The 20437-nt window shown below is 35.8% G+C and overlaps 1 protein-coding gene across 5 annotated transcripts in view; it reads left to right on the top strand.

The window, feature by feature from the left end:
- The window catches only part of NSD3 (nuclear receptor binding SET domain protein 3), a 143475-nt gene that overhangs the window by 88056 nt on the left and 34982 nt on the right, over positions 1-20437 (top strand). For 4 of the 5 annotated variants that reach the window (XM_074208831.1, XM_074208829.1, XM_074208830.1 and 1 more), the window contains exons 6-12: positions 6026-6538; positions 7935-8061; positions 12369-12469; positions 14695-14740; positions 17668-17798; positions 18229-18357; positions 19399-19525. In XM_074208831.1, the coding sequence (XP_074064932.1) occupies positions 6026-6538; positions 7935-8061; positions 12369-12469; positions 14695-14740; positions 17668-17798; positions 18229-18357; positions 19399-19525 (1174 nt within the window). Of the gene's footprint in view, positions 1-6025; positions 6539-7934; positions 8062-12368; positions 12470-14694; positions 14741-15621; positions 17290-17667; positions 17799-18228; positions 18358-19398; positions 19526-20437 lie in introns of those variants that run through there. The other variant, XM_074208832.1, reaches the window with a different exon arrangement.

The following is a 20437-nucleotide window of genomic DNA, read 5'->3' as shown; positions in this document are numbered from 1 at the left end:
GTTATTGGGGAGTATGGAAAGGTGTTCTGGAAGTAGATTGATAATCAGCATCCAGGATAGAGACAGAGAAAATAGTATAAGTACCTGATCTTCAAAGGAGGTAAAAATGAATGAAATTGGGGCAAGACAGTAGCCTGGAAGTAGCCAGGGGGAACAAGAAGATAAATCAGTCAATAAATATTTAGTGTCTACTATGTGCCAGAATGTCTGCATTCCATTAGGAGAAACCCAACACAGCCACACCATGCTGCAAATAAGAATGTGGTGGAACACAAGTGCTGAGGACTGAGGAAGGAGTCCCTGAAGTAATGTCATAGTATCTGAGGCTTGAATAAAGTTGGAAATGAGTGGTACTTTCAATAACCTGGTCAAATATCCAGCTAGCTGTCATTCAATAAACAGTAAGGGTCTACTTGGTGCCAAGAGCTAATGCTTAGTGCTGAATAGAGGATACATAGAGGAAATGCTGAATTGGGGGAGGGACAAAAATAATGATGATGATGATGATGATGATGATGATGATGATGATGATGATGATGATGATGATGATAGCCATTCTTATTTACATAGTGTTTGAAGAGTCAGGTGACATTTAACATATATCATTTGTTTCTCATAATTACTCTGAGAAGTAGGAAATGTTTAGTGGTCCAGTTTGTCTAGCATGTGAAGCATATAAAGAGGAATCTTGTATGAAATAAAACTGTATAGTTTGAAGTAAGATTAAGGAGGGTTTTGAATGTCAGACTAGGGTTTGTCTTTTATCTATAGGCAATTGAGAGACCTTAAACATAAGGGAAATGGCATGATCTAGTTTCTATCCTCTTGCTTGTTTGTTTGAACTGTTCATCTACCTCTTTTACGCTACTTTTTTTTTTTTTTTTTTTTTAGTTTTTGTAAGGCAATGGGGTTAAGTGGCTTGCCCAAGGCCACACAGCTAGGTAATTATTAAGTGTCTGAGGTTGGATTTGAACTCAGGTATTCCTGACTCCAGGGCCGGTGCTCTATTCATTGCGCCACCTAGCTGCCCTTTATATCTTTTATAAGCAATGTCAGCCCACATAGTACATCCCTTTATTACAAAGTCATAATACCACAGTTCTCTTCTGTCTTCTTCCAAAGCAGTTAAATATAATAATAACTCCTCTTCTTTTTTGATTATCTCTAGATACATAAAAACATGTTTATCCTCTCATTTTGCTGAACTTTCATTATCTCTTGCCCCATTTGTACATGATTAGTCAATCAATCATAACATTTATTGAGCCCACTGTGTTAGGCACTAGGAATACAAAAACAAAATGAAGTAGTCTTTGCTCTGAAGGAGCTTTTATGCTGTTGCTAGAGACAATGCACACAAATAAGCATACACAGTATAAATACAAGATTATTTGGAAGAATACTGGCAAAATTTGAGGCATCAGGAAAGTACAAGAAATAGTTCTTGAACCACATCTTACAAGAAAGTAAAGTAAAGGATTTTGTGAGGCAGAAGAGTGAGGAGGAGATGCATCATACGCGTGAAAGATGGCATTGGAGGGAGGACATTAAGATGGAAAATGATGTCATGAGTGATGAATAGAGTAGACCAGATTGGCTGGAACACACAGAATGAGTCTGGAAAGGGAGATAGGAGCCAGGTTGTGAAGGACATTTGATCCTAGGGGATATAGGAAGCCATTAGAATTTGAGAAGGGGAGTGACATAGTCAGATTTGCACTTAAGGAAAATCACTGATAGTTGTATTGGAAGATGGATTGGAGAGCGAAGAAACTTGAGGGAGGGAGACCAATCAGGCAGTCATTGTAATAGTCTAAGTGGAAGGTAATTGTGGGTCTATGAGAGCAATAACACTGGTGCAGATAAGCTCCATTTCCATTAAGATCATCATCATAATCTCTCAAGCACTTCTATTATTTTCCTTTTCTGAGGAAACAAAGATACTGACCAGAATACTAAGAAGCTGGGGCGGCTAGGTGGCATAGTGGATAAAGCACCGGCCTTGGAGTCAGAAGTACCTGGGTTCAAATCCGGTCTCAGATACTTAATAATTACCTAGGTGTATGGCCTTGGGCAAGCCACTTAACCCCGTTTGCCTTGCAAAAACCTAAAAAAACAAAAAACAAAAAAAATTCCAGAATACTAAGAAGCTAATACCTTATTTCTCCATGTACACGATGCACTTTAATTTGGGGGCCCAAAATTTGAACAAAAGGGTATTACATAAAGTTATTGAACTCAAGTTTTATTCATCATGAAATTCTAGGATTTTCTACTCATAGCTTTCAGGCATCTTCTGGGCAAGTCTGGTGCATGGACATAGCATTAGTCCATTCCATTTCCTGGACCTGAAGCACCAGTTGTGTCCTCCTTTGATATCAGTCACTTCTTTTTCATCAGCAATTCTTCTTGCCTCCTGCCGAACCTTCTTTGTGGACACAGGAATTCCAGTGTCCCTCTGCCCTTCAATCCATCTCTTCAATTCCCTCTCTAACTCAGGGCACTCTGCTGACTTGCCTCTTATGGCTTTCTTCTGCTGGGGTGTTTTCAGTAGAGTTTCTTATTCCCATCACCAGTCTCTGATTGTTTTCAGTTGGAGGACTTCACTGATGTTCAGCAGCATGATTTCTATTCACTATTGTAAACTGAATCACTTTTAACTTGAATTCAGTACTACATAAAAATCTCTCCGAGGCATTTTTGGGCAGCATGTGGCAAAACATAACCTAATATACCAGTAACAAATGTGAAACAATGAGCACAATGACAACAAGTGTGAAAAAGTGGGAAATGCAAGTAAAAAAATCTACATCCACTGTATAAGACATTCCCAAATTTTGGACCCCAAATTTTTTTGGAAAAGGGTGTGTCTTATACAGGGTAAGTGCAAGAGTGAAATTATAGGATCTTAGATTCAGACCTGAGACAGGTGGCTCGGTGGATAGTCTGGTGTGGAGTCAGAAAGATCTTAGTTCAGATCCAATCTCAAAAATTTACTAACTTTGTAATCCTGGGCAAGTGACTTAACCACTGTTCACTTTAATCTACTGGAGAAGGAAATGTTAAACCAATTCTTTATCTTTGCCAAGAAAATCCTATGATCAGTATTGGTTTACTATGGTCTACAGGATAACAAAGAGTTGGACATGACTGAATGGCAATAACAATATTTAATATTAGATATTACCTCATGGTTATCTATTCCAGTTCCTTTATTTTACAGAGGAGGAAATTGTGAAGAGTCCCTCTATTCACCCACTAAAATGAATTTACCCAAGGTCACACAGGCTCTAAGCTAGCATTCAGACTTGGGTCTCTAATTTCAAATTGCACTAAACAATCTGATTCATTATTCACAGTGTTAAAACATTCCTTAAGCCCCCTTAAGGGGGGGAGGGGGGAGACACTTCATATTAGCCCAGAGTACTGCCCAAGTCTGCTGTTGGCCAGCTAATTTGATATGTAGCCAGATGAAATTCATTGTTAGGAGAAAAGAAAGCAGGAGCTTTTGAACTAAAATTGTTTTTCTCCAAAGATTTCCTTTGGCAGATTACCATATTGGGAGCTTTTCATACCTCTGAAATACTCTTTAGTTGAATTTGTCCTAGATCCATGATTTAAACACTTTTTCATTCTGGAAGAAAAAGGCTTTCATGTTTCCTTATTGCTCATTTCTCTATTTTTTCCTCCAATTAGTATTTCACACACACACACACACACACACACACACACACACCCAAGTATTCCCTGTCTCTATCATGGAGTTTTTATCAATACAAAGCATCGTTCTTTGTTTTCCATCAGCTATCTAAGGAAGCTAAATGTAGAGAAATCATTAGGGTCTTAGTTTCTGCTTCCTTGAGAAGACTTGATTTCTATATTATTATGCTGATTTAAGCACTTTAGATGTAAAGCTCAAATAGGATTTCCTTTTAGATTTAGTCATATTAAAAATGTTATGTTTTCAAACCCAAACATTCCAATTTTTTTTAAAAAATAATTTTTAATCAAATTTTTAAAAAAATCACAGCCAAATAGAGTGCTAGGCTTGGAGTAAGGAATACTTGAGTTTTAAAACTCATTCTGATATAACTATGTAAAAACATGCCCATGTGTCTCCTCTATTTTGAAGAAACCTTTACCAGGTCTATTTCCAGAAGCAACTGTTTTTCTCCTTTCCCAGCTGAAAGCTGTCTATGATAGCTTTCCTCTGCTTCTATTATCTTGTCTTCTCCTCTTATTCTTCAGCTCTTTTCAGTCTGGCTTTTAACCTCATCATTACACTTAAACGTTTCTCTCCAAAGTTACCATTGATCTTTTAATTACCAAATATGATGGTCTCTCTTTCCTTCTCCTTTATGATCAATCTATACCAGGTGACGTTGTTGATTAGCCTCTCCTAGATACTTTTCTCTTCTCTGGGTTTTTGTGATACAGCTCTCTCCTACTCTTTGTTTTGCTTCATTTCTGCCACCCAAACATCTCATTTCTGGTCCTTCCAGACCATCCTATACAATGTTGCCAAAGTAATTTTCCTTAAGCTCAACTGACTATTTGACTCTCCTGTGCTATGACGTCTAGTGGCTTTCTCTTGCATATAGGATAAAAATCTAAGCTCCTCTTTGGTTTTTATAACTCTATACTATCTGGTTCCAAACTATCTTTCTAATCTCATTGGATATTACTTTCCAATCTACATTCTGCAGTTCAGTTTAACTAACCTTCTCTCTATTGTTTACACTCCTCCCTCCTTCTCTGTGCTTTTGCAGTGACCATTCATTCATTCTTGGAATGCCATCTCCTCCTCAATTCAGACTCAGTCCCATTCTTCTTTTTGTGTTGCAGCTCAAGAACTGTCTGCCTTATATTTAACCACTTTGATTTATTTGTAATAATTAATTTTATATTTATATGTATTTTTGTCTCCCCCATTAGAATGCTACATGATCATTACAAGTAAAAATCGTTTCATTCTTTGCACAGTATCCCCACATATAGCAGGCACTAATAAACATTTGTTAATTGATTGCTTAATAAATACAGCCAACAGCTCCTTAGGATTTATTTATCTAAATAATTGTTTCCCTTTCCTAGATTCCTCTCCTTCCTAACTTTGAGTCTTGGAACCCCTAGATCCTTTCAACATTTGGCCCAAGCTCCAACTCCCTTTACAAAGATTTTCCTGATTACCATAATTTACTGACTGACACCCCCTGATGGGGAAGGATAGATTAAGCATTTATGAAGTACCATAATTATATTGTCATGTATCCTATATTTACTTATTTGTAAACATGTTATATTCCTTTAGTACAGGGGAGTTCATAACCTGTTTTGTGTCTGTGGTACTCCTTTGCTAATCTGAGACCAATGGACCCCTTCTGAGAATAATGTTATTCCTAATTGAATCAAAAGCTGTATTTAATGAAAATAAAGATAAAATTTTTATTCCTTCCAAGATCATCATTCCCTGAAATCTATTCAGGTCCCACTCCCATCCCTGGCTTGAGAACCTCTGCCCAAGTTGAATATAGGATGTATGTTCCTTGAGGTTAAGTACTGTCCCACTATTGTATTTGTATGCACATTATCTAGTGGGACTTAATAAATACTGTTGCTGATAAAAAAGCTATTATCTTTCGTATCTTTGTCTAATTCTTTTCTTCAGTCAGAAAGAGAAATAGAATTCTGTTTGTAATGCTTGGTTTTCTATTTTGATATTCATTCAGCCTCCTAAAGTTATTGTCTTCTTTTATTCATCTTTTCTCTTTCATTATTTCTGTGTAGTCAAAAGGTATTAAAACTCTTTTTGTTAGAGGCTTTTCCATTGGGGAAATGGGGAAGTAAATTACTAAATGTTTCTAACTTCACATCAGATATTTTTTATACACAGTAATCTGAAAAGAGTAATAGTTAGGATTCTGTTTTTGTTATCTAAGAATTGCATGTTTTTAAAATGTATAACCAGATTTGGAGCATCTAAGATATGACTGGCTGATTCAATATGCCCATTTCTGTTCTAAAGATTCGGAAACCCCGACCTCAGCGGGAAAGAGCCCAGTGGGATATTGGCATTGCCCATGCAGAAAAAGCATTGAAGATGACCCGAGAAGAAAGGATAGAACAATATACTTTTATCTATGTTGACAAACAGCCTGAGGAAGTTTTATCCCAAGCAAAAAAGAGTGCTGCCTCCAAAGCAGAAGTGAAAAAGACCCGGAGACCTAAAGCAGTGCTGAACACTCAGCCAGAACAGAGCAATTCTGGGGAGGCAGCCTCCTCACTATCTAGTACTGAGATCCGGAGACACAGCCAGAGAAGGCATACAAGTGTGGAAGAGGAAGAGCCACCCCCTGTTAAAATAGCTTGGAAAACAGCAGCAGCAAGGAAATCTTTACCAGCTTCCATTACAATGCACAAAGGCAGCCTGGATCTGCAGAAGTGCAACATGTCTCCAGTTGTGAAAATTGAACAAGTATTTGCCCTTCAGAATGCGGGAGATGGGAAATTCATTGATCAGTTTGTTTATTCAACAAAGGTACCCTCCAAAGTCTTTAGCTTTTGTTTTTATTTGTGACTTTCTTGGTTGTTTTGTTTGATCTTTTTTGTTTGCTTATTTGTTTATAGGCATTTAAAATTCATTTTAGTCTTTTTGGGCCTGAGGAAATTTAGGCACAGAATTTCCTTGGGGGAAGGGTTGGTTTTGTTTTGCTTCTTCTTTTTTAGTATCCCCATATGCAATAAATTAATGTTGAGATTTGTGGCCAAGATTGGGCTTAACTCTCTACTCTCATGGAAAGAACTGATCCTTTTTGCCTGTTATGTAACCTATATTGTCATCATAATAATGGCGTAGGATAATTTTTATTAAATCATGTATTGCTGATTATATGAAAAATTTCTTTTAAAGTCACTTTAATACCAATATTAGATCTTTGATTTTGATCAGTAGTTCACAAAATATTTAGTAGTTGCTTTGATTGACTTCTTTTGGTCAGAGATGGGCAGGAAATATTTAATTACTGCAAGTAAATGCATTTCTAAGAAGTTTTTTGGACTGTGTTTATTCAAGAATTGTTCATTTTAAAGTTGCTAAAGTGTGATGCAGAAGAGGGAACCTTCACAAAAACCACATCCTCATGTAGCTTCACTACTTATTTGTTAATTGCCTTCCTATGGCCTTGAAACAATTTATCTCTTCAGAACTTGTGCCTCAAGGCTCTGTACGAATTGGTGGATAGTTTTGGCAATAATGGGTGGATATGTATTTTAAATTGTTTTGTTATTTTACAGGAATACCTGGATATACTTGTGCTTCTATGTAACAGAGCCATTACTTTAAAAGTTTTATATGATTTAAACCCTAACTTAAATAAATCACTTAAAAGAAGTTTGGAATAAAGCCTTTAAAAAAAGAGAACACTTTCAATAAAATGATCACTCCATAATTTGTTTTTTGGGTAATTTTGAATGTCATGTGACTTGCCGGCACAGATGTGCTCTCTTTCCACAACTGTGAAGGTACTCATCAACTGTATCCATTGGTAGCTATGAGAATCGTTTGGGGACTGCTCATTGGAGGGTTTTTTTGCTCTCAGGAAGACTTTTGTTCTTCCCATGCAACTATCTACCAGATCAAAGTGACTTGAACTCTTTCCCCTTTAATTTACTATATGGGGAGAGCATATAAATTCAAAGATATTTTATTGATTTTATTTTGATTTTATTCATCACATGACTTGGATGTTTTTCTTCTCTCTCTGCTTTAGCCATAAAATAGAACTTTATATGAAGAGAATTAATGAGTTAATAAGATACCTAGAATGAGGAACAGCATAGTATTATGAAAATGAGTGTGTTTATTCCAAAACATATTTGTAATTGATGTCATTTGCCGGGTATTCATCCAGTTTTTAATCTGGCTTATTTTAAAGGGAGTTGGTAACAAAACGGAAATAAGTGTCAGGGGACAAGACAAACTTATCATTTCTACACCAAACCAGAGAAATGAAAAAGCAGCTCAGAATGTATCATCTCCTGAAACAACATCTGGGTCGACAGGTAGGTATAAATAAATGGAGTTTATACTGAAATTGTTAGTATTAACAAGGTGCCTTGCTTGCAAAATAGACATTATAAATTTTGTTTAAATTAAGTTGGAATATTCTTGCCCTTTCCCAAATAAGTTTTAAATGTCTGCTTTGTAGATTGCTTTTATTGTTGAATGTTATTCATTTATAAAGCAATTTGTCAGTAAAGATTGTGTTTTAGAAGTATTTCTTTAGATAATCAATTAGTGAAGTATTTCATATGTTGTATAGTGAGAAAAATAATAAAATGGTAGCTATTGTTACCATTCATAAATGAGATAATACAGATAAAATTCAGATATTTGTTTTGAGGATCAAATGAGATAATTGTAAAGCGCTTCACACAGAGTCTAGTATGTTTTATAAATATGTATGGGCATAATAAAATTGGTATATATATATATATATATATATATATATATATATATATATATAATATATATATATCCTTTCAGTTGAAGTTGCAAGGGGGAGAATTTTAAAAATCAACCTTTCATCAATCCAAGGACTTGAAATAGACCTGAACGTGAGATTAGAAGAGAGTTAAGACTTGCTTCCTGTGAAAATATGGAAAAAATTTTTCCCTGGAAATTTCCAGTGTACCTTATAGCCAAAACTTATATAATGCCTTAAGATTTACAAAGTCCCCTTTATATTGAAGACCTTGGTTCAGATGACGAGATTATGTAGATAAAATACATTATAAAGCTTAAAGCACTTTTCTAGCCATCAAACACTGTTTTCTGATCCTCATAGCTACCTTGATATAAGGTGGATACTTTAGGTATTAATCCCATTTCTCAGAATAAATAAATTGAAGCTCAGATGTTAATAACTTTTTCCATGGTCAGAAAAACTAGTCTCTGCAGACAGTAAGATTCAGAACCAGTCTCCCCTGACTTAAGGAGAGTCACACTATGTCTCCTTTGGTAAACTGGATGAACTGTCTAAAGTTATGAAATGAAAAGAAGAGCTGAGTAAAGTAAAGGGAAGGAATGTATACACAAACAAGTTAAATTTTGCAGTTTATATCAATTCAGATTATTTTTTACAGTAGCCCAATGATGGATAGAGTAGTAGTGGGTACTTGAATGAATGTAATAGATTTCAAGTTAATTGACTGTAATTAGACATGTTAATATTACATGATATTTTCAAAATTATTAATGTTGTCATCAGAGTTGAGAGACCTATGTGGCACAGTGAATAGAGCAGTGATTCTGAAGTCAAGAAGACTTGAATTCAAATCCAGCTTCAGACACTCACTAGGCCTAAACTACTGGGCAAGTCATTTAACTTTTGTTTACCTCTAGTCATTTGTTAAATGGGGATAATAATAGCATCTATCTCCCAGGGTTAGTGTGAGCATCAAATGAGGCAGCTCTGTAAAGTGCTAATTACTTAGCCCACTGCCTGGCACATAAAAGGTAGCTATTATTGTTACCATTTATAAATGAGATAATATACATAAAATTCAGGTATTTGTTTTAAGGACCAAATGAGATCATTGTAAAGCACTCATACAGAGTCCAGTACATTGTTCAGTTGTTCATTTGCATCTAAGTCTCCATGACCCAGGGGACTGGAGCATGCCAGTGTTGTCTGGAGGTTTTCTTGGCAAAGATCCTGGTGTGAGTTGTCATTTCTTTCTGCTCATTTTACAGAGTTGGAAATAGGCAAACAATTCAGTGACTGATATAGGGTCATGCAACTAATAAGTGTCTGAAGTCAGATTTGAACTTGGCTCTTCCTGACACTCTACCCACAATGGCTCCCTACTGTGCCACCTGACTTCCTTTAACACAAATGAGTGCTATCGAAATATTCAGTCCTGTCATCATTTTCATCATCATCATTATTGCTAAAATCTCAAGTTCCAATAGCTTTTATATTTAGAAAGCTATAATTTTAGGGATAGAGGTTGTTTCCTCATTGGGCAGTTCTCTTATACCAGAGAAATCATGGGTCCATCTTTCTCTGTTAGGGATATTTCTACTTCTAGTAATCTGTTGATAGCTTGTCAAAATAAAGATAGAAATCAAGCTTGATTATCCCTGTTTGAAATATTTAATTAGCTTTTATCAGAATACAGTCAGATCAGTTTGATCTCAGCCTGAGCATAGAACTTTATTTTCAACAAAAGTTCGTTTTCTTCTCCTTCCTCTCAAGAGGTGATTCTTACTTAAACTCATTTTTTTATTTGATTTTGTTTTTACTTGTTAAAGGTAGGTCATTTTAAAAAAAACAGTTATTCATTTATCTCTTCCAAAGTATTGATAACTAATCTTAAGAGCTGTTTGTATAGTTGATTAATAGGATATAGAAAATCTAAACTTTAGGCTTTACCTGAGGAAAGAATAACTTTTATTGGAATTCCCCCTCCCCCCAAAAGAACCAAACCAAATAGAAGTGAATAAAGGGAAAGGATTATTCATTTTTCATCTTTCCTTTTATCATAAACATTTATTGTCATTGGAAGCACTAAAGAAAAGGTTCTGAAAAAGCTGTTCTCAGATTGGTTCACTGACCAATGTAAAGACAGACTGCTTTTCTTTGGTGAAGCTGATGTCCATGAAGGGGCAGCTAGGTGACCCAGTGGATAGAGCACTGGCCCTGGGGTCAAGAGGACCTGAGTTCAAATTCTGCCTCAGATACTTAATTACCTAGCTGTGTGACCTTGGGCAAATCATTTAACTCCATTGCCCTGTAAAAACAAAAACAAATTAAGAGGAAATATGGAGAGACTTAGTAAAGGAGAGACTCTAGTGCCTTACTGTTTAACATTCCCCCCCCTAAAAAAAAAAGGGTTCAGATCAGCTAGTCTGTGATGTGTTAAAAAGGGATCCCTCAAAAGAGGAAGGAGTTTTTTCCTCTCTTTAAAGGCAAATGAGGGTCGGTAGGGTGGTTGGTCTTGAAGAACACCAGAAGTGGAGGTATGGTTTCCCTACAGGATCACAGCAGAAGATCTTTCCAGGGACACTTTGTTCATTTGTAGAGTTTTCCAAAGTGTCTTTTCTCTTCTTCTGTGTGGTAGGTGCTATTATCTACAGATAATATCTCATTTGATCCTCTACCTAAGAGCTAGATACTATAACCCCATTGTAGACTTGGGGAGTCAGGGCAATCCTGGCTTGCCCAGGATTACACAACTAGGGAGTATCTGGCTCAGAATTGGAACTTGGGTTTTCTTGACTCCAAGCCCAGCACTATATCCATTGCCCCACTAAAAAATCTTTCCATATAAGTTTCATTTAAATTAATAGCCATTTTTTAACTTAAAAGTCTGATGCTTTGGGATTTTAAACTTTTATTGTCCACAAAGCATTATACAGAAAGAAAATTTAGCATTATTTAATGTCAGTAAATGATTGATTTATCATACTATACATCCTGTACACTTTCTGTTCAGTTTATACTTCACCAAATAAAAAGGTGCTAAGGAATGCTCCTTTTTAGAGGTTTAATAACAGTTAATCCAAATTTTAATCATTGCTTAAAATTTTTTAACTTTGTATTTTTTGAGTCTGAATTTAACAATCACCAAAAAACGAACATTTCTGTGTATAAAACAAAACAGAAAATGAGGATTTTATATTTTTATATATCTCTAGTATGTACATCTTGCTTTTTTTAAAAAAGTATATAATAAATTCAATTTATCACTTAAAAGGTCAGTTGCCCTCCTTTATCTCATGCAAGGGGTTAGAGATTGGGGAAACAAACTAGATATAGTTCTCTTCCCTTTTAAATCCTTCTTCCCAGTTAAAAGAAAAAAAATACAATCCCTTTAATAAATTAACATAAGGATAGTCCATCAAAACAGATCTTCATATTTACCATGTCTAAAAAGTATGTGCCTTTCTGCACATTGGGTAGGCATTCATTCATAGGTGGTAGCATGCTTTATCATCTATCCTTTGATGTCATGGTTAGACATTGCATTGATCAAAGTTCTTAATACTTTTCCAAGTTGTTAAAAAACCCAACTATATATCATCTTATTGATATCATATAAAAGAAATGTACCCAATTTAGTAAATACCAGGTAATTTGAAGAGGGAAGAAGGCATTATAACATCATAAGATTGGGAAAGGTTTCATGGTGATCACAGTGGAGCAAGACCCTTAAAAGTGATAGAGAAAAGAAGGATTGATTTGCAGTATAGAAGCAGTTTCATTTAATACATGGAGGCAGGAGAATGAATGTTGTGCTCAATAAAGAGTAAGTTATAGTTTTAAATTTTGAGGAATCTTTAATTTTTTTTAAATATCTTTTAGGTTCCGTAGAAAAGAAGCAGCAGAGAAGATCAATTAGAACTCGTTCTGAATCTGAGAAATCCACTGAGGTTGTGCCAAAGAAGAAGATCAAAAAGGAGCAGGTTGGCTTCCTACATGTAGAGAGTTAAAACATTGTATTTGTAAATGTTGTGGCTTATATTAGTATCTTCCCCTTCTTTTTTCTTTCTGTCTTTTCTTTTCTTTTTTCCTTTCTTTAAAAACAAAAAACAAAAAACTTCTCCCCCATTGGGTTTCCTTTCTAGACTGTTGTTCATGTTACATGCTGGTTAGTGCCAGTGCCCATTGCTAAGGCAGCCATTCCTGTGATCCTGCTTCAGGCACTTTCACAGAACCAGTCAGGCTTCAGGAAATGGGAATCCGATGGTGCAAGACGCTTGAATGAACCTGACACATTTACTTTGAGATTTTTTGTTATGAGCAAAATGATTTCATGTTTTCAGTGATTTTTGTTTGGTGGAACCTCCATTGAGTTCCTTCCATTTTTTTCTTTTGATTTTTGGTTTAAGCTGCTGGTTTGTATTATGTTTTTATTTTAAAAACAAATCGAATTAATTTAACTATAAGAGTTATATTTAAGAGTCAAATAATCATAGGTAATCTGATTTTTTTTTTGTTGGCAAAACAGATTTTTTGGAATTTTTTTCCTTCAGTGGAACAGCACTCACCTGTAATTGGGGTGTCAGATAAATAATACTTTATTATTTAAAAACAAAACAAAAAAAATCATTCTGAGCTAAGGGAGGTGATTAAACTAATTTTATGAGGTATATATAATCTTATATGGTTATATACATTAAGTGTTTAATTACTTTTTCAAGGAAGTTTCTGGAAACTGTTGCTGCTTTTTTCTTTGATGCCCAGTGGAAAAAAAAGGTTTTTCTTTTTCAAAATAAAAAGGGTATCCATTTTGCTAATTGTCTTGGCAGAAGGCATTCTAAATGGAACTAATTCAGATGAGCTTTGTGTTTTTTTAACCACTTGATGTTGAGTGTTGATTTTCTTGTTTTAAGTGATTCCTTTTGTATTTTAAAACTTCTTAACTTGAATGAAAGTGACAGTGTGGGTGCTTTATGCTATCATTGAGCATATGAAACAATTTTTCCCAGAAAGTATGTAACTAAAACTTCGTGATGCACTAACCGATTACACACTTATCATACAGAACTTCATACCTAGGAAATTATATTCCAAAAAATCTTTCTAAGCTCTTGCAAATCTACAGTATTTATTACCAAAATAAAGTTGTAATCTTGCAACTGGTTCCCAAATTCAGTCTGTGACCAGTCAGTTTAAAATTATAAGCAGAATGAATACAAATAATGGGACAAACAAAATGTTAATGCCACTGTGTTATAGTTAGTCGTAGAACAATACCAGTGATTGTTTAGAAGATTTTATATTTGTATTACTAATTGTATCCTATAAAAGCGCTTCTGTTGTATGTTTTTTTACCTGTTGTAAAAAAATAAAATTTTTTTAAAAAGAATTTAGAACAATCCTTAAATATTTACAAAACGTGTTTCAACATGCATACTTAACACATCTTAAGGAAACATAAACTTCAATCCTTAGCCCAAAACAGGAACTCCCCAAACAGCTTCCCTCCTTTAATTCTGATGGTTCAATCACCAAATTATCACGTGTTTTACATATACATTGGCAGAATAACTTCTAATCTCGCTCTCCTAATGTAGGATCAAGAACACTGTTCATAAGACACTCAAGAAAGTGCTTTTGCAATATCACAAACTTATTTTCTTAAGTTTGTACTAGCAGCAAAAGTATTGAGCTTCCAGCTGTATGGAGCCCTGTAGCACTCTCTACAGAGAGGGTCCTGATTCCCAGCAACTTAGCTGTGAGTGCAGGCGCGGAAGGGTCTTAAAGTGGCGTGAGTTACATTAACCTGAGTATCATAGTAAGTAAAAATTTATCCTAACGTATTTGGGGCGGGAGGGGTTTATAGCAACATCGGGGCTGGTTGCAGAAACAACCCCTCTCTTGCCTCCTGAACACCGAGGAAAGTATTCTTGTTGTCTTCGTACACCAAGGGAATGGTGGGAAAAGGACTTCGATAGAGAGCATGTGGCTGTGTGTTGTCACTTGGTATTCAGTATAGGCAGCTAGGATTTAAACCCTGCCCCCCCACCCTGGGACAGAGAGTTTGCCCTGAAGATGGGACTGACTTCCGATTTCAGATACACTAACCACTCATCATAACTTAGATTGGTGAAAGTGTTATTTTTCCTTTATGTTAGTTAAAAGAGAAAAACTTTTTTATTAATTCGTTGTTTTCCTGTCTAAACAGGTTGAAACAGTTCCACAAACTACAGTGAAGACAGGATTACAGAAAGGTGAGTTGCACACTGTAATGTTACTTTGAATTTCCCTGATTTAAACCAGTTTTGAAAGAATTACTTTTTTGTACTCCTTGTATTTTTGTCTGTCTTTGTAATTCATTGTTGTTGCTCTTCAGTCAATTTGTGTGGAATTGCAGTACCCCCTCCCCTCCGTGTGTGTGTGTGTGTGTGTGTGTGTGTGTGTGTGTGTGTATGACTTTATCATATTGATCTAATCTGTATCTCCACGTGAAAAGTCTTGAATTATGGTAAATTGGAGAACACTATGCATATTTGATCCAATTTTCACCTTTTCTCCATGATTCTGGGGTTTCTGGTTTATAACTAGGGATGTGACGAATCCACTTCTTTGGTATTCGACTGAATACCGAATAGTAGCTATTAATGTTCGTCAAACATGGACTATGACAAATCAGATGAGACAACCAGATTGAAAAATCTTGCCACATTACCTTACAGTGCTATAAAATCCTCTTTAAAAATTAATTCATAGCTTATTTATGGCCACTATTAGATGACCATATGCAAATCTATTTGAGATATGCATTAAATTTTTATAACCTTAAATTTATATATCTTAAGTTTACAATTTGATTTTAGTACAAATTTAGTATTAGTTTTTAGTACTTTTTTTGGTGAGATCATTCAAACTGCATTTAATACTTGTAGTTTACTCTGGGCAAATTGCATTTTAAAAAACATCAGCCTCTCTGCATTTTCTGGGAGAAGTCTGCAGCGATGGTCTCCGTGGAGATCCTCAGCAGAACTGAACAGCCTCTCGGAGGGAACACTGCTTGGCGGAGCTCCAAGAAAAGACATCGCGATCGCTGCGAGATTAGGAGGCCTGATTGCGTTGTGTTTCCACCATTCCACAGGGTCGGCGGACCGGGGAGTGCAGGGCTCTGTCAGATACAGTGACAGCTCCGTCTCCGCAGCGGTTGAGGAAACTGTGGACTGAGATTCCTGTACAATTTCATCCCAGAAACTCCAGACTTGTAGTCTCCATGCAAGATTTCTTTGACAGCGGCTTGATAAACAGTTTTCTTTGTTTTCGATTTTGATTTCACCATCATCGTTATTGGCATTCTTCTGACTGGTTTCTTCTACAAGACTATAAACAACTGCTTTAACATTCAAGTGATTTTTTTCGCCAGAGCTGGATGGGTACAGCTTAAATCTTGGGTCCAGCATACAAGCCAACGTATTACTTTATGCTGATCAATTTCGACATGGACTGTTGTTTTTGTTTTTGGGGTGTTTTTTTTTTAAATAAAGCATCATTAATGCACATCTTCAGGGTTTGTGCCAAACAGCCCAAACTGTATACATTACAATCATTAAAAGCTCTTTTTTTTTAATGTTAGTGCCGTTATCATGGAGAACAGCATGGCAGCTGTCTTTGGCGGTCTGCCATTTTTCTAGCATTTTCAGAAACTCATCGGAAATGGCGGTACCTGTGTGTTTCCCTTCGAAAGCTTCTCAGTACAGCACTGTTGTTCCTCTGTTAAAAGTCCTTTTTAATCCAATGATGTATTAGGCCAAGGAAACATTCTGTGGTGGTACTCTGGGTCCACACACCAGCAAATGAAGGAAATAGATTGTGCAGTTTTTGTTTTTTGTTTTTTTATCAGCGTTTATCCTGGCAGGCACTCTCATTTATAGATATCAGGAAACACTGTTGAGTGGAAACATTTATAGAGTGGGATTAATAACAAGGTTCCAGTAATCTGAGCAGTCTAACATGGCCCACATCCTCCATCACAGAATATGGCTATGTATCAAGTGCTCCATCTCACCCGGCCTGTTAACGGATCTTCATGGCCTCAGGAGACTCGTTTCTCCATGGTCTCTTCTGGACTGCACACTTCCTTCCATACTTTGCTGGGCTGGATTAGATGTGTATTTGTTATATGGAAATGTTGGGGGAAAAACAAAACACAAATCTTGGGTTTAAGTATTAACCCTTTCCTTGGTTCCTTGGTACTCATCGTGCCTGACCTACACATGTTTCATCGTGGCTGTTTTTTGTAGCATTAGGCCATGAAAAGTGTTGCTTTGTAGGGGTACTTTTTTGTGTTTTTTCTTTTTGTTTGTTTGGTTGGGTTTTTTTTTTTTTGTTTTGTTTTTGCACTCTTGTTTTGGCTGGATTTGTATTATACAGTTTAAAAAAAAGTTCCACACTATTCTCTGCTTTTTTCATACTCATTCCTTCTTGCATAAATTCCACAGAGGCCTCTCTCTTCCAACTCTTCGTGATTTGACTACATTTGAGCACTGACTCTCCATTTACAGCCCTCAGCAATGTGCTATGACATGGCATGACATGCAGAGAGGGTGCACTTGTTAATGGTCAGAATAAATGCCAGATCACCAAGGAAGGCTCAGATGAACAGTTACCTGAACATTCAAAATTTGTTTTGGGGGCAGTATTAAGCTGAATACAAAAATTGGGGGGAAATGGCACTATCCGTGTACGAATCGAATACAAATCAAAGATTTGTCACATCCCTAATAAAAACAAGATGGAGATGTCTCTACAAACATATTTGTAAGCTGCACAATGTGTTGGGTTTTATGTCTTTTCCCCGCCAAATTGAATCGTTCTTTAGAATGTTCCAGATCTATCAGCCGTCCTGCAATTTTGATAGAATTGGTTTTCAGAATGGAACTTGGGCATTGTTGGATGAAACTAGTCTTAGTTCAGGAGCACTGAATTAAATGTCTTAATGGTGCAGTTGTAATTAAATCATTTTATACCAGGCAGGTCAGAAGCTTGTGGAGTTCTGATTCATGACTTCAGCATTACAAAGAGAGCTGTGCTTTTTCACACTAAAGATGAGTTTGAGGAAAAAAAATCTTCTCCCACAGCAAAGAAAAATTTAAGCGATATTTTAGGATTAATTTCAGTGTGTTGTGTTAAGGTGCCAGCGAGATTTCAGATTCCTGTAAACCTCTAAAGAAAAGGAGTCGCGCCTCAACTGATGTAGAAATGACTAGTTCAGCGTACAGAGACACATCTGACTCCGATTCTAGAGGACTTAATGATTTGCAAGTAAGTGTTTTTAAAATTTTGGGTGGCAGTCCTGCTCTGAACTATGCTTGACAGAAGAATGGCAATGTCAAGACTGCAAGTAATGGATATGTTTCTAATGGCCCAGACAATCTTCCAGATTTTGTGGGGATTCTTGAAGAGCTAGACATGACTGAATATAAGCTCTAATTTTTTGTTGTGGGGCTGAGGAATGGGAGAGGCAGACAACTTGCACTAATCTCTTCCCTGAAAAGAGAACATAAGTTAAAAAACAGCTCTGGCTCTTTCTCAGGCCCCTGTTTGCAGAGATTGCATGACAACATCCACAGGCCCAAGTTTGTTAGATCTTTCAAGGGCACCTTTTGCACAAGGCTCACTAGATTTTTTTTTCAGAGCTCCTGACTTGAAGGATGGAATTCTTATTTATAGTTATGCTATATTTTCCATATAGGTAAGCTTTGGAAAGCAGTTAGATAGTCCTTCAGCTGCTGCTGATGCTGATACCTCTGATGTACAATCAGTGGACTCAAGTCTATCAAGAAGAGGAACTGGAACCAATAAGAAAGACACTGTGTGTCAGGTAGGATGACTGGCTTACAACCATTTCTTTACTGAGATTAGTCTCCAGATTTGGAATAATAATTGATTGGAGAGGAGAATTCCTTAAATGATTGGATCCCTTTGAAGCTGATGAAACAAAGTTATTCCTGGCACTCACTTTCCCCTCTTTGGTATGAAAAATTCTTTCAGAAAACATGTAACTGATAAACAAAAATGTGTTATAATTGCCATGAATCTAAGTTTAAGTAGATTATATCAAAAACCAGGATTTCAGAATACATTCTTTGCTGGACCCCCTTTCTACTTTTACATCCCATTTGCATAGTTGCTTGACAGTAAGTGTCTAAGTTTTATTGTTCCTGCTAGTATTGGATTAATATGAAATAAATTTAGAGCTTGTAAATAGAATTGATGGATTAAGAATTCATGAATAATGTGATGGTAGTGATATTCTTGCTTAGTAGAGTATTGGGAGAATTACTAATAGCTAGTTTATCTCCATATTGTCTTGACATAATTCTTTTTTTTTTTACAGTATCCCTTAGAATGTAGAATGAAGTTATATCCCTTTTAAGTCTCCATATTTTCACTTATTGACATCTAAACAGGTCATCACTTACATCAGTTTTCTCCAACTAGCCCAAAACATGTTTCTCACTTTGCCTTTTGCAGCTGCTCTTTTTTGATGGATTAGGGTGTAGATAGCTGAGATAGGAGGGAAAAAAAAGTTTTTAGAAGGAATTGAGTTGTATGTTTTAGTTTATGGATTTTAAGAAGTAGCTTTGGTGACAAGAAAACTTGTTTCAGAGTCAGAGGCTCTGTTTCTTCTGAATGTGACAATGGGAAAAGTACTTTACCTCCCTGAGGTTCAGTTTTCCTACCTGTAAAATTGCCAGATTTGGACTAGATGTTTTCTAAGATTCCGTCATACAATCTGTTGATTGTCTAAAAATAAATGACCCATTAGAAATAAAATTTCCCAAAGAGTCCCAAAAATTTCCTATGAACCACTGGTTGAGAAATATTAATTTACAGTTGTTTCTGTTTAACTGTATTCTAGATCTGTGAAAATTATGGTGACTCCCTGATTGTTTGTGAGGGGGAATGCTGTAAACATTTTCATCTAGATTGCCTGGGATTGTCATCTTATCCTAATGGAAGGTTCCTTTGTACTGAATGTAAAACAGGTAAATTTACTTATTTTTGTGGAGATGGGAAAGGTGGAAAATCTTACTGTTTTTCCTGACATCTGCCCATCTTAATATTTGCAACATTCTTCTTGACATGTCAAATTAAAAATATTAACATTTAAAATCCAAGTGCCAACTTTTCTCTTTAGTTTTTCTTTTATGTAATAGCCCATATTTGCTGGACAGAGCTTACAATAAGTATCCAAGTTTTATTGTTCCTGCTAGTATTGGATTAATATGAAATAAATTTAGAGCTTGTAAATAGAATTGATGGATTAAGAATTCATGAATAATGTGATGGTAGGGATATTCTTGCTTAGTAGAGCTATACAAAACTAAATTTTTTTTTTACTCGGCTTGGTGACACTCATAACTTCTTAAATGTGAGTATCTAAAGAAAAGGAAGAAATTCACCTTGTATACATTTCTGCATATTTGAAATTTGGAAAAAAAATTATGTCTCTGTAAAGTCTTCTTAAGTTTATCTTAACTACTTGGTTCTTCTAAATTTAGTGTTTGGATTAAGCTTTTAGGAAAGTGGAGCTTGAATGAGTTCTTGGGTTGGGAGGTATTGTTTTTGCAAGGTAATGAGGTTAAGTGACTTTCCCAAGGTCACACAGCTAGGTAATTTTTTTTTTTAGTGTCTAAGGTCACATTTGAACTCAGGTCCTCCTGACTATCCATTGTAGGGGTTTTTTTATTCATTCATTATTTTTAAAAACTCATAATTACATATACAGAGAGAAAGAGAATAACTACTATGTGCTTAGACTGTGTGGGATACAAATAAGTTTAATTTACCTCAAAGAATTTATAATACAGTTGGTTGGTTCTTTTCCTTCATTACTCAAGAAGACAAAAATGACATCATTATGTTAAAAGGCTAGTTACATTTTGGTCCAATTGTGA

Source organism: Macrotis lagotis, chromosome 1 (genome assembly GCF_037893015.1).
Source record: "Macrotis lagotis isolate mMagLag1 chromosome 1, bilby.v1.9.chrom.fasta, whole genome shotgun sequence".
NCBI classification, from domain to species: domain Eukaryota; kingdom Metazoa; phylum Chordata; class Mammalia; order Peramelemorphia; family Peramelidae; genus Macrotis; species Macrotis lagotis.
Note: the sequence above shows the minus strand (reverse complement) of the source record. Positions and strands in the feature narration are given on the sequence as shown.